The 13,448-nt window shown below is 40.3% G+C and overlaps 1 protein-coding gene across 1 annotated transcript in view; it reads left to right on the forward strand.

The window, feature by feature from the left end:
• WDR26 (WD repeat domain 26) overlaps positions 1 to 13,448 on the forward strand; it is a 32,925-nt gene that overhangs the window by 5,473 nt on the left and 14,004 nt on the right. Inside the window, exons 4-5 of the mRNA XM_033144685.1 lie at positions 11,768 to 11,904; positions 13,076 to 13,173. Of these exons, the coding sequence (XP_033000576.1) occupies positions 11,768 to 11,904; positions 13,076 to 13,173 (235 nt within the window). The remainder of the gene's footprint in view (positions 1 to 11,767; positions 11,905 to 13,075; positions 13,174 to 13,448) is intronic.

Here is a 13,448-nt window from a genome sequence, read left to right on the forward strand (position 1 = left end):
TAATAATATTTATTACCCTCCCTTCACTAGTAGGCCCCTTGGCAGGTTACAGTTTAAAATTCTAAAAGCTATCGAGGCTGTAGACTTAAGTGACCAAGGGAGACTGACCAAGGGAGTCAGTGAAGTGTGTCTCTCCTTCTTCTCCACACCGCCTCATTTGTACTATTTGCCAACGGTGGTCATTACAGCTTTTTGTAGATTCTTTTTCATTTGGCTTGCTAACATCCAGTATCACAAAGAGAGCCATCCCAGAGCAGGCAATCAGGCCAACATCCCATTTCTAACAGTTGCCAGCCAGAATTCCCTGGACAGTCTAATAGACATGAATACAACAGTCCTCCTCCTGCTAAACATTCAAAGTATCTGGTATTCAGATGTATACTACCGTGTGTGTTTTTTTTCAGTCATGGCCAGCAGAGCAATAAGATTGCAGGACTTGAGTGGGGTGCCCATGAGTTGGCTCATGTTTATAACCCGTGACATCGTGTCTCCAAATCAGTTTGCCCAGTTACCTTGCAGGAGGCCACTTGGAAAACTTCTAAGGGGATAACTAATAGTCTTTTCACCTTCTTACATGTTCTTATAAAAACGAAAAGAAAATGGAACACTTGAGCAGAATCACAGCGCTAATCAGACCCCATAGTCATGCCAGCAGTGATGACTTGGTATGAAAGGCTACAGAAAGGACTAACAAGATTGATGGGGTTCCATTTCTCCTCTTGATCTCTAAGCAAAACAGTGCTTATCATTCACTCTAGTGTTTGTCATACCCAGGCTGAATGGTGGATTGGTAGAGACTCCAGAAAAAATGATAGCTCTTTTCATTTGTCTTTTTGGATTAGCTGAGTGACCACTTGTTCAACAAATGACTTTGAAAAGCAAGACTGCAGAGAGGGCAATACATGGATCAAGAATCTAGAATTAATCAGCTAGGATGATCCATATATAATCACCTGACCCGGAAGCTGTACACCGGCTCCCTCGGCCAATAAAGCGAGATGAGCACTACAACCCCAGAGTCGTCCGCAACTGGACCTAACGGTCAGGGGTCCCTTTACCTTTACCTTTTATATATATGCCCCAGTACATCTTCTAGTGATAGAAAATATTATCTGAAAGAAGTTTAATAACTTCCTCTGTTTCTCTGAATGGTTATTTTAATATTTTGTTTTAAATCCTATATTGCTGTTGGAAATAGGATTGATCCAATAAGTAGACCATTGAAATTATTGACTCAGACTAATGGGTCTATTCTGAATATGACTTACTTGGATGCTACTTGATGGATATGGCATGGCAGAAAAGGGCTAAAGTAGCCATCTGTGTTCATCATTTTCAATGTTGTATTAAGTATTGTATATTATTTAGCATATATGCCCCTGAGGTTGATCATTGCTATCTGTGGATTTAACATGGAGAACTGCTACTTGCCCAAAGCCACCTCATGAGCCTATGCCTGATCTCGATATTCAGTTATACTGCTTTGATCCAAGTCTATTAATTGGATTGCAATAACAAAATAGAAAATGCATCGTTCTTATATTAAGATGTTACTGATACAATATTGCTAATATCTTAATTCTATTCCACTCCACCATTAATAATCTTTCAGATGTGATCTAATAATTATCGCAAATTAAATAATTTCTTCTGAAAGTCATTGTGCTTTATTGTGTATTAAACTAATAAACCTGTAATCAATGCTGAACAGTCTCCAAGTGTATAGTGTGTTTGAGGGGTGTAGGAGACTAGTTCCAAGCCAAATTTAGGTGGCGTCAAAAGTCCTGTGCTGCTTGCTCATTTACACGTTATTGTAGCGGCTGTTCTTCATGTTCTGTAGTCTTCGAGTGTGAAGTGAAGTGAACTACACTAGAAGAGAGGTCATTGGGACAGCCACAGGTTACTGACACTTGACATATGCTGCTTCCTGTGCATGGTGACAGTATTGGGAGCGATTCTGTAATGAGTGTGCCTCCAAATGCAGTGGCATATTAGGTTGGATTACCCTCATTCTTTCCAGACTTTTTACTTCCTAGATGAATGGCTATAATTATAATGGATATTGGGGAGGCATGCACTCTTATACCTTACCTGCCATCAGATTTTGAAATGGGAATATTATTAGCTGTTTCCATTTCCTCCAGGTTATTGTTATTTGAGGGCCTGCAATAAGAGCACCAATTTGTGTTTTATTGCTAAAATCTTCATGACACTTTGAGTTTTGTATTTCTGTTTTGAAGTTGAGCTTTTGATATGGGAGGTTTTTGTCTTAATTTTGAAAAACAGGCTTTCTGTGTGCTGTGGGATAAAGCCTACATTTTACAATTCCTTATTCTAGAAAGGGTAACATCTTGAGGGTCAACATGGTACCCTTCAGATGTTGGTGTATTGCAGTCCCCATCTTCCCTGACGATTGGCCATGCTATTTCGACATGATGGCCTCTAATAACATCTGGAGAGCACCTCATTGGCTACCCTTGTCGTAGAAGGTTAGTTAACACATGTGGACTAAAGGGGGCCTGTGTTGTCCTTGCTTGCATTTCATTTGTTTCAACCTTGATTTGACACTTGGTCATGGATGCTTTAGTTGAGATTCCTGCATTGCAGGGGGTTGGAGTAGATGACCCTCAAGGTCCCTTACAACTCTACGATTCTATGATTCTGTGTAACTATTTACAGGCTGAAGTGGTTTTAAAGACTAAAGTTGTAAATGCCAAGAGATAATTTTAAATGTATGTGTACTATTTGGCACATACTTCTTTCTGATTTATGCTTACAGAACAAGTTTTTTAAATTCCCTGGGAACCTATAGGCATCTTTAGGCCCTGACAGCATGCTATTCAGTGTACACAAGGCTTTAAAAATGGTTGATATGTATCCATATTTTAAAAATTATTTTTATTAGTTTCTCAATTATTAGGGAACCTGTCAGGGAACTGTCCCCGGCAGGGTGGTGGAAGGGCTTTCGTGCTACAGAGAGCCTCAGCAACACCTGAGAAGCAGCACTTCCTCTTCCAGCGGGAGCAGCAGCGATGCCTCAAGTGGGGAAGGGGAGGCGGTTCAGGGAACTGGCAGCCAAGGCTCTGGGGATTTTAGAGAGACCTCACACCCCGCTGGCGCAGAGGAAGGCACACCACTTCCGTCCCCCCAATTGCGCAGAGGGGTGCCACGTAGGGAAAGAAGGAGGGGATTTTGTATCCCTAGACTCTTATGCTGGGGAAGAAACCGGAAAGGGGCACTCCTGGATTCTGCCAATGGATGAGACAGATGTGATTTGTTAGCTCTGCACTGTAAATAGTTTTGCACAATAAAACCATTAAAAGCAAGCTACGGAGTTCGGCTGGTCACTCATGAGCAATTAACTGAGGACCTTACAGAGCCACAGGCAATTTACAGAATTAAGTAATATATCCAACTAAAGGCAGGGCAAATAAAACATAACCAAATTAAATAATACCCAGTCTGAAATGACAATCATATTTCCATAGATGGTGCGGGGAGAGATACCCGTAAATATGTAACTAAACTATTTGAAATAAAATCCCAAGAAAAATACTATCTCTGGGGTCGGGCTGAAGGAAAGGCGGTTGCTGCGCTACTACACACATCAGCTGTTAGGAGGGGAGCCTGAGGAGCTTAAACAAAGCCCTGCTGCACTTCCAGTCTCTTCGAGGCTTCCTCTGCTCTCACTGATGTCCCGCACCAGGCTCCAGGGAGGGTCTCCTTGCGAGGCACAAGGACTTTCCATCTCTCTTCCACCATTTCCAGGTTTATTTATTTATTTATTTCCCAGTGCTGTGTGTCTATGATGCAGTAGCGTCTGAGTTGATCATGTGTAAATGGGAGGGCGCCTCTATTCAGTTTTGAATAATCACTTCTGACTTCACACAAGTGCATGTATATTGTGTATCTGGAATCAGTTTAACCAGGTTGGACCTCAAGGATGTTTAATTTTTGAAGAGAGACTATACTGTTCTGGAATGAAGGGCGGAGCTCTTTCCGCCAGCAAAGGAAATGGGGGAGAGGATACAGTTAGTGACAACTGTATCGTTCCAGTTTGAAGAACCAGAACAAATGCCCTTCGACTCATTCAGGAGTCAGTCAGTGGTAGGGAGTTGTAGAGTGAGCTGTGTGATGACATGAGCCACCGGCTGTCCCTTTGGAATGCAACCATACGAGGCCTTCCCATAAATCAGCTGATGAATTTGAATTTATATAATGAAATCAAGTTTCTCTTTACTCATAGAAATTCAGATATTTCCTAACTTAACATACACACAAAAGGCTTGCTTTATACACATGTTTGTAACTAAACACTTTTATATTGTCACAAAGCCAAATTGAAAACTTCTGTTTGCATAATTGCCATGACGTTTTCACTACTGGAATATTAATGATTCCTTGCCTTGTACAAAAAGTCTTAAGGAGAAGAAGAAATAATACAATTCAAAAATACATAAACAATAAAAGTTATAAACTAAAACATTGCAAATGATCATATGATGGTTTTCAGTACAGTGATAAAAACCCCACCTTCAAAAACATGAACTACTAAATAATTCCCTTTCAATAATGGCAATATTTGTTAAAAATCAAATATTTAGAATAAAAGGTGTTAATGTCGGCACCTGGTTTGTCTCTTTGGGGGGTTAGCACTTACCACTCTCTGAATTTCTATGAGAAGGTGCACTCTGAGAAAGGCCTCTGAAGCTGACCTCTGACTCTGGGTAGCTCATATGAGATGAGGTGTTCAATAAAGTATTGGGGTCTCAAGCAGTGTAAGGCTTTGAAGGTTAAAGCCAACCTTTTAGATTGGTCCTGGGAATGTATTAGGAGCCAGTACACATGGTCTAGAATTTATTACTCCCCAGAGACAGGAGATCAATAGTGAAATTAAAAGATTTCTGTTTGGCTTACTCTCAGGACATGCAAGGATACGAAGCAAAAACATTCAATGGCAGATCAGGTATCTGGAATTTTTTGAAATAAGGACTGCCAGTAGCTCGGGAGTGCAATATTGTTTCCATGTGTTGAGAAGCAAACTATACTGGACCTTTGCTGGTGCTACAGCTGTGATCGCATTAAAGAAATCTTCATTAATTTTAAGTGTTGATTGAGCAATTAATTAAATCTGCATATGAGAAAAAAACCAATAGTTCTAAAGCAGGTGCATGTTTTTAAGATGATGCACACATTTTATGTAGCAATAATATTTTTTTAAAAAAATTAAAAATCAGATTTTAAAAAAATGGCTAACCAGGACACTTTTTAGGTTATCAAAATCTGCCTGTCAATTTCTCCTACTGATTTGAACAATAAATGTTGCAACTCTCATTAATCTAAAGATATTCATAGTTCATAGCTTGTACAATGATAAAATCCGTTGTATATGATTTTTTTGTTTTAAAACTGACGTTTGATTTGTTCTCTTTCATACAAGTGGGTTATGGGTGTAATTTTTAGCAATTATCGGTGTGAAGATGCCTTACATTTGCATATAAAATAAAGCTTTCCTTCTAATCAATTTTTATTTGTTTTACTTTTTAAAAAAGAATTCTATCTTACCTCCTACACTTCATTTGTCTATGTATTCTCCAACTTCAAGCTTTGTGGTTAGAATCCTAGCAGCCTATACTGTTTTAAGCCTTCCTCATTTTGTGACCCCCCCCCCCCCCCCCGCCTCATTGCACCCTCCGCTGTCTGAGTTTGAATGGCATATCAGGCCTTGTCTCAGTCTTGGACTTTGCTTCCTTGTGTTGTGCTGCTGCGCCCCCATTTCCACCTTGATAAATGAGATCATTTGTACATGTCACTGCAATAATTGCACATTCCTCCCCTGTTTACTTTGTACTTGTTTTAATTGTGACATTCCTGCATTTCCTTCCCTTTCTTCTGTAGTTTATTTATTTATTATATGTACATTTCACCAAATGGTCCCAGTGTTGGCAGGTTACAAAAAGTCACAATCAAAACAAGTACTGGTTACATTGAAATCATAAAATAAAACCACAGAACAAGCAATGACAAGGTAACAAAATAGCACAGAATAGCAGTCCACAATCTGTTGTCTCTTTTGTGGTGTTCTGAAATGCTAGGGGTGTGCAAAAATTAGATATTACACATTTCAGTGAGTATCTTAAAGGAAAGGATATCTGCTTGGCTTGAGTTTGACTTTATGGAGGCAGGAATAGTATCTTGAAAAATTACTTCAGTATTATTAAAGGATGGTAGGAGACTGGGTGTAAGGTAAAGGGAGATGCAGTGTTCTCTCTCTCTCTCTCTCACACACACACACATACACACACACAGACACCCCTTCCTTTTTTGTGCACAACAATCCTGCCTGTGATTTATCAGTGGTAGAAAGCAAGTTGCTGATTTTCAGCTTGCCTTGTAATGCCTGGGCTGTTGAAGGGGACATTTTTAGTGAATAGTCAAACCTGTCTGGTTGTCATACTTAGACACCTCTAAACATGAAAGATGCTCTTCTTGATACCAGACATAAGGAGGCTGGTTATTTGGTGGTGAGAGGTACTGTGCACATGCTCTGCGGGTATTTACATTTCCAAGATTGAGCTTTGACATTGAAATAGGATCTAATGCTATGGGTTCTGATTCAGAGTATACACTTCTTTTTGTCCATGTGACTGAAATAATTACCGGTAGTTCAGTTTTAGGGGAAGAAGTGGTTTGGATTCTGAGAGTCTGCATGATGGTGGTTCTTGAAGTGGGTGTTCCCTTTCATTTTAAAGGTGTGATATATTTGATTTTCGGCAATACGGCATATGTATGTTTGCCTAAATGCCCATACATTCAAGAACCTATGCCATATGCTATGGTTTAACTTGTACATGAAAAGTTTAACTCTTTATATCACCAGCTGTTCCATGAACAGAAGGAACCCTTCTGCCTTTAGAATAAACTGATTCCTTGTTTTTCTTGCTGTGATATACATAAGACATAAAGCAAACAGTGGGATGTTTTGTTTTTAATGTAAAGGTTATGGTGCTGTTAACACAGAACAAAGTATGTAAGGTGGAGCCTTTTTGTTTTTACTGATTCAGGATCTAAACAAAACTCTTGCATAAAGTTCTGCAGTTTCATCATCAAGGGCCATAGTGTAAACAATGTGGGAGTTGAAAGGCAAATGATCATAAGTTTATGGGCTGCCAAAGTAAGGATGACAGTAGTTAGCATTGATCAAATATGTAATTGTCTGTAATCTGGTGGCATTGTGATTCTTGCAGGTTTGAAGTAAAAACTGAGGTCACTATTTCATTTTAAAAATAATTAGTTGCTAGTAGGATACAATTGGTGGCTTTGTAAATAGAAAGAATAATAGCAAATTACATTGTTGGCTTAATAGTTAAATTCTGCTTTGTTTCATTAAATTATTGAAATATTGATATTCCTTTTTATGTTAGTATATCATAAAAATAAGCACGTAATCTTCCTGTGAGTATGTCACAATTGCTTGACAATCTGAAGGCAGCCCTGTTTAGGGAAGTTTTTAATGACTGATGTTTTAATGTATTTTTAATCTTTTGTTGGAACCAACCCAGAGTGGCTGGGGAAACCCAGCCAGATGGGCGAGGTAGAAATATATTATTATTATTATTATTATTATTATTATTATTATTATTATTATTACTACTACAACAACAACAACAACCACCACCACCACCAGGGAGCAGACCTACAGGAAGACTAAGCAGAGAGGGACTGGTTAGCCCTTTCTGGTTTTTCTCCCAGACAGCAAGACAGAGAAAGGGGGGGGAGAGTTTTGCCTGCATCAGTTTGTTTGTCCTGTTACATATCTGCCTGCAGGTAAGAGAGTGTTTGTACTGATTGCAGTGAGTAGTACTGCTTGATTGCTGGCTGAGTGCATGCAGCTAGGGTGTGGTTCATAGCCTGCCTTACTACAGCAGACTCTTGCCACATGGGTTGACATAAAAAGGAATCTCTCCCCTTTAGGTTATCACTGAGGGAACGGGGTGTCTCCTGTCAATCAGGATATGAAATTGTAGGCCATGCACTGTGGGAGACAGGCATGTGACCATTACCCAGGGTGAGAGCCTGGGAGAGTGGAGGTTTGGCTTGGTGGGTTCCCCCCGAGTGAGATACAAAGAGCAAGATGGTGAAATTACCGCCTTTCACCTAACAGTGGAATATGTCTACAGCTGGGCCTTTGTTTATTACCTGTGGCCCTAACCTCAAAGCTGTATAGCATGATATTGGATGATAGTGCTAGAAGGTGTTGGGGAGGCAGGTAATAGAGAGTTGCAAAGATGCTGTCCCAATTTCAGAAATGGTGTTTGGCAGGGGAAGGTATATTGTAGTGGAGTGGCTGACCACATTCTGGGATGGAGACCTAGGAGTTTGGTTTGTAGAGCCCTCTGGTGTGGTGGTGCTGTTATTGTATGCCAGGTCCATCACTAATAAGGCCATGTTCATCCACAACTTGATCATGGATGATCAAGGGATGACTTGGCATGCATTACCAAGAGTTGGGTTATGGCCAACAAGCTCCCCTATTCAACTCAGCTATGCCCACCTGGGTACTCAGTACAGCACCAGGTTAGACCTGAGGATTGAGCAAGGTGTTGCTATTGTTCATAGAAGCACGATTTCCTTTACCAGAAAACATCTTTATCTTGAGATAGGCTTAAAGGGTATGTACCTAGTGTTGGGCCAGAGAGGTAGGCTGGGGATGTTGCTGGTCTATCAACCACTATGATACCCAGTGGCATTCCAGACCAAGGTGGTCTGTGGTATGATGGTGTTGGTAGATTGCAGGACAATAGTCCTGCATGACTTTAGTATCCATGCAGAGGCTGCTGTTGGACTGGCTCAGAACTTCAAGGTCTTCATGACAACCATGGAGCTGTCTCAAATACTCATTGGGAAAGGCACACCCTTGATGTAGTCTTTACCCCACGTGATATGAGGGCTGAACTGGAGATAGTTTGTTTATCCCACACAACTTTATTGCGGTCCATAGATCCAAAGATAGTGGGGAGCAGTGCACTCGCTTGCAATGCATTTTACCAGCTAATGATGAAGCTTGGAATAGTAGTGGCAAATTCCTCCATTAGGGTGGTGGGCCATTTGGATGGCCCTCCCTTAGAGATGGATGGAACTTGATGGGTTCCAGCAGAGAAAGCTGGTGATCCTGTTGGAGCCCTGGTCTTGCTATGAAATCACGAGATAAAACGGGTGGTTAACAGGATAATTCACAGACCTACTTTGACCAACTGGCTGCACATTTTGAGGATAAAGTTGCTCAACTTAAGAGTGACCTTGACTGCAGTTATTGCAGTTCCAGATGAAGTATCCAGTAGCACTGTCGGTGATGTGTTGTGGGATCGGTTTCAGCTTACGCAGTCAGATGACATGGATAAAGTGCTTGCAGCTATATGCCTGACCCCTGTGCCTTCTTGACCCCCGTCCCACCTGGCTTATTAAACCTAGCAGAGGAAGTTTGACTGCTTGGGTCCAGAACATGGTTACTACTTCGTTGCATATAAGGAAGTGTTGCCTTTTGCCTTAAAAGAAGCAGTGGTACAGCCTCTCCTAAAGGAACCAGCCCTGGATCCCTTGGACTGGAAGAGCTATCAGCCAGTTGCAAATATCCCTTTATTGGGGAATGTAGTAGTGAGAGTTGTGGTGGGGCAGCTGCAAACATCTTGGATGATGGAGATTATTTAAATTCTTTCAATCTAGGTGTAATCTTGCTCCTGTTTCTCAATCTCTCCATGGCTTTCAATACCATTGATTATGGTATCCTCATGGACCAGCTCTATGGATTGGGAATTGGGGGCACTGTGTCACAGGGATTCTGGTCCAACCTATGGGACCAGGTCTAGAGAGTAGTACTAGGAGAGTGCTTTTTGATCCCCAGGCACACTATGGGGTGCTGCAGGGCACTAGTCTATCAGAAATACTATTTAATATATACATGAAGCTGCTCGGAGTAGTCAGAAGTTTGGGGGCAAGGTGCTATCATTGCACTGATGACACCTGGCTCTATTTCTCCATAACATCTGAATCAAGAGAGGCTGTGTCTGGTGCCTGGACACTGACCTTGCATCCTAGCAAGACAGCGACAATGTGAGTGAGTGGGTCCCATGTCCAGAAAATTTATTTTATTTGTTACGTCACTTTTCTCAGAGAGGGAACCAACGCAACATAAATGGGGTTGCGCTCCTCTGAAGGAACAGTTACACAGCTTGGGAGTGGTTCTGGATCCAGCTACTAGGTCAGCTTCAAAGCATTACCTTTAGTATATAAAGCCCTTAACAGTTTGGGACCAGTTTACTTGCCTAACCCATATATGCACTCTTATCTCTCCATTCTGCAGAACGCAGTGTTAACCAGTGCACAAAAAACTAATTCCACACTTAGAAAAAAATTGATCTTTTAGTATGATAGCACTTATCATTTGGAGCTCCCTGTCTATTGACATCAGGCAGACGCCTTCACCATAGTCTTTTTGGCACCTGCTTAAAAAATAAAAACATTCTTGTTTAGGCAGGCCCATCCAGACATGTAGAAGTTACATCTTTTTTCTAACTACTGTTGATTTTAATAATCTTTTGAAAGTTTTAAAATACCTGTTCCTAACTGTTTTCTATTTTGATGTTTCATTGTATATGTTTTTGTAAACCACTTAGAGATTTTCTTACAATCAAATGATCTATAAATTTCTTTAAATGAAGGTTTGAAGTTTGAATAAAAAGAACAAGAAGCTGTTTGTAAGGAATTGTTTCCAATAACTTAAAACACAAACAGATATTCAAAAATTGATGCTCATCACCACTGGTATCAAAGCCTAAGTATATGTAACAGAATAAACTCCTTTGTCCCTCATGCCTCATGTTCCCCACTCTCCTTGCCCTTGGGTCAAAAGTGGAATTCAGCAGTCCTTCTGAGCTGAGACTTTTGTTGGGCGTGGGGTGGGGGAGGACATTGCTTGCTACCAGGTGAGAGGCAGGCACAATACATTGCAATGCCATGCTACGAGTGATATAATACTGCTGCTTGAGCTTTCGATAATCTGTGCCAAATATTTTTCTCCTTTCTTCCCCCTTACCTTAAATTCATGAATTTGTTATGTTGGTTATGGCTATCAATGAGAGGTCTAATTTTTAAAATATATGAAGGTAACATTGCTGCTGAAGGTGCATATATTTTCCATGGACATGCCTGCTAAGTGAGTTTTGAATATAGAGAGTGGATAATCTTTGCTTTCCATGAAGACCAAAATATATACGGTACATCAAGTTAAGCCTGGTCTGTGTTTTGTTTGGCAGACAAGCAATGTTTGCTTTTGCATATAATATATTTGGAGGTCCTACATGCTCTGTATAAATCTAGTTTCTGGGCAGATCCCTACTGGGCTGGTGTTCTGTAGTATCATTGTACCTAGAGTGATATCGGGGGCGGGATTCTCATCCCTAGCTTAATAGGATTGTTTGAGAGTACAGTATGGGTACTTGGTATAGGAAACCAGAGGAAGATTGAGAAGATAATTTGGGGTTCCATCAAGTGTGTATTCTTCCAGCTTGATGACTTATAATAAACAGCATGCATCAGTGTGTCTTGCAGATGCTAAAAGGCTGTTCAAAACATTCCTATGTCATGAGAGCAAAGGTATTGAAAGGGCAAATTGGAATGGTGTAATACTCCCTTGTTTAGGCTCAAATGTTTTCTGAAATTTCAGTCATCCTTTTCTCCCCACCTGACCTGCTGCTTTCTGTCATGTCAGAGGATGAAGTTTTTGCTGCTGCAGCAAAAGTACCTAGAGTATCTTGAGGATGGTAAGGTTCTGGAGGCACTTCAAGTTCTGCGTTGTGAGTTGACACCACTGAAATACAACACAGAGCGCATTCACATTCTCAGTGGGTAAGTACTTAGGGTTGCAATCATATGTTTACTCGAGAGTAAATCCCATTGAACTAAATAACTTTTGACTTGAATTGCATAGTTTTACACCAGTGCTACTACCAGTTTTACACCAGTGCTAGTGTTTTCTGGGACTCTTGAAGCAGAGGCATGCCAAAAGGATATGATTCTACATTATTGAATATATCTCAAGATTAAACTTATTATCCAAGCATTAATCCTTGCATAACCGAAATGGCATCACCCACATACAAGAGGCTGAGAGGAACGTCAGTATTTGCAGAAGTGTAAAGGAAACTTATTTTCTCTAAAGGAAAGATGAAACCCTCAAACAGCTCTCTGAGGACTGAGCATGCTCAGTCTGCACAAAATGCTAATTGATTAGGTGAAAGAAACAGAAAACTGGGGCGGGATGGGGAGCATATCAGGAACTGTGAATAGGAGTACTCAGCACTGCAGTGTTTTGTTGCAGGTTCCACTAGTCTTCATTAAAGTAAACATCCACCTGGGAAAACTCCTATAGAAAGAAGACCTTTCCTGGATTCCTCGTTTCAGAATTCTCACATTTTTTCTAAATTAAATGTGAAATTAATATATTCTTATTAAATAGAATTGCATTTTTAGTAAAAATATTTAATCATTTGCATTCTGAGATTTTAATGTGCTTTTATCTTCACATCCTGACACTTCTCAAGGAGATTCAAGGGGAAAATGTGTGTACCAGAACACAGACTGATCAGTTGTGTAGACAGAACATCTGAACTGATCAGTTACTGATTGGTGCTGGAAGTTGAACTCCGTGGGATTTTTTCATTGATCTATATAAGGGAAGTCCTGTCAAACAGTTTTTAAAAGCAGTTTCAGGAACATGCCTTTGAATTCTCATGGATCTGCTTCCTTCCCACCAACTGCATACTTGAGCAGCGTCTTTAATTAGATATGCTAAATTCCTTTAAAAATTATGTATTAGAGCTTTATTAAACTGTGTAAGCAGAAGTTTAAGCCATATAGACTTAACATAGAGTCTGGTATTAATAGCTTGGCCATTTCCCTTTTTCTTGCTCCAGAGAAGAACAAATGTGCTCTTTTGGTTCAAATGCTGTTGCAGTTGGGGAAGGTCAATATTTCCGAAATATGTAATCTCATGTGTTTCTCTTTTATATACAAACAGATATCTGATGTGTAGTCATGCAGAAGACCTGCGTGCAAAAGCAGAATGGGAAGGGAAAGGCACAACTTCCAGATCTAGACTTTTGGATAAACTCCAGAGTAAGAAAAAACTTAGTTTCCACTGGGCATACAATGTTTGCTCATCTGTTTATCTAGTATATTTCACTCTAAATCTTCCTTCCCTAACTCAGTGCCTGTCATATGTGTTGGATCCTTCCAGGCTGAGGTTGATGGGATTTGTAGGTCAAAACATAGGAAGGGCAGTAGGTTGGGGAGACCTACTTTTAAGGGGGGAATTCATGATGGGGGAAATGCAATGGTTTAAGAATTGTTAGCTGTTATTAGGATAGCATAATTCTGCATAATGGTGACTT

Source organism: Lacerta agilis, chromosome 3, assembly GCF_009819535.1.
Source record: "Lacerta agilis isolate rLacAgi1 chromosome 3, rLacAgi1.pri, whole genome shotgun sequence".
NCBI lineage: Eukaryota > Metazoa > Chordata > Lepidosauria > Squamata > Lacertidae > Lacerta > Lacerta agilis.